At 50.7% G+C, this 420-nt stretch overlaps 1 protein-coding gene across 1 annotated transcript; it reads right to left on the bottom strand. All coding sequences in view use genetic code 11, as the record gives it.

Moving 5' to 3' along the window:
• On the bottom strand, positions 1 to 420 carry EGR_05444 (hypothetical protein; the record flags this gene model as incomplete). The annotated part of the gene is made up of 1 exon (XM_024494693.1): positions 1 to 420. One exon carries the CDS (start codon positions 418 to 420, stop codon positions 1 to 3), a length of 420 nt encoding a protein of 139 aa, XP_024350878.1.

Raw genomic sequence — 420 nt, 5'->3', positions numbered from 1 at the left:
TCACGCTTTATGCACGGAGATGGATATGTGGTCGAAGATGAGGATGGCAGCCAAAGCGACGGTGAGCGACATCGCGATGGTGGCAATGAAGGGTGACCAGATATTTTTGCTGTTCAAGTAGTAGAACACACCAGCTATCGCCAAGATCGCGGCAATTACGGTGAGAACAATGGAGAGAATATCAGCCCATTTTTTGCCCTTCGTCACGGCAACAATGAGGGAGATGGAGGCAAAGAAGACGACTAAACCAGCAACCAGAAGGAGGGCACCGGTTGTCGCGTTCACATTACTTTGAACACAATCCTTGCTGAATATGCTGCCTGTACAAGTCCATCCGCCGTAGCCGATTGCCGTGAAGAAGAGAATGGCTGCGACGAGAGCCAAGACAAAGCAACCCCATCGATGGTCCTTGTGCTCCAT

This window comes from Echinococcus granulosus (genome assembly GCF_000524195.1).
Source record: "Echinococcus granulosus chromosome Unknown EG_S00040, whole genome shotgun sequence".
Classification (NCBI taxonomy): domain Eukaryota; kingdom Metazoa; phylum Platyhelminthes; class Cestoda; order Cyclophyllidea; family Taeniidae; genus Echinococcus; species Echinococcus granulosus.
This window is presented reverse-complemented; position numbering and strand designations above follow the sequence as displayed.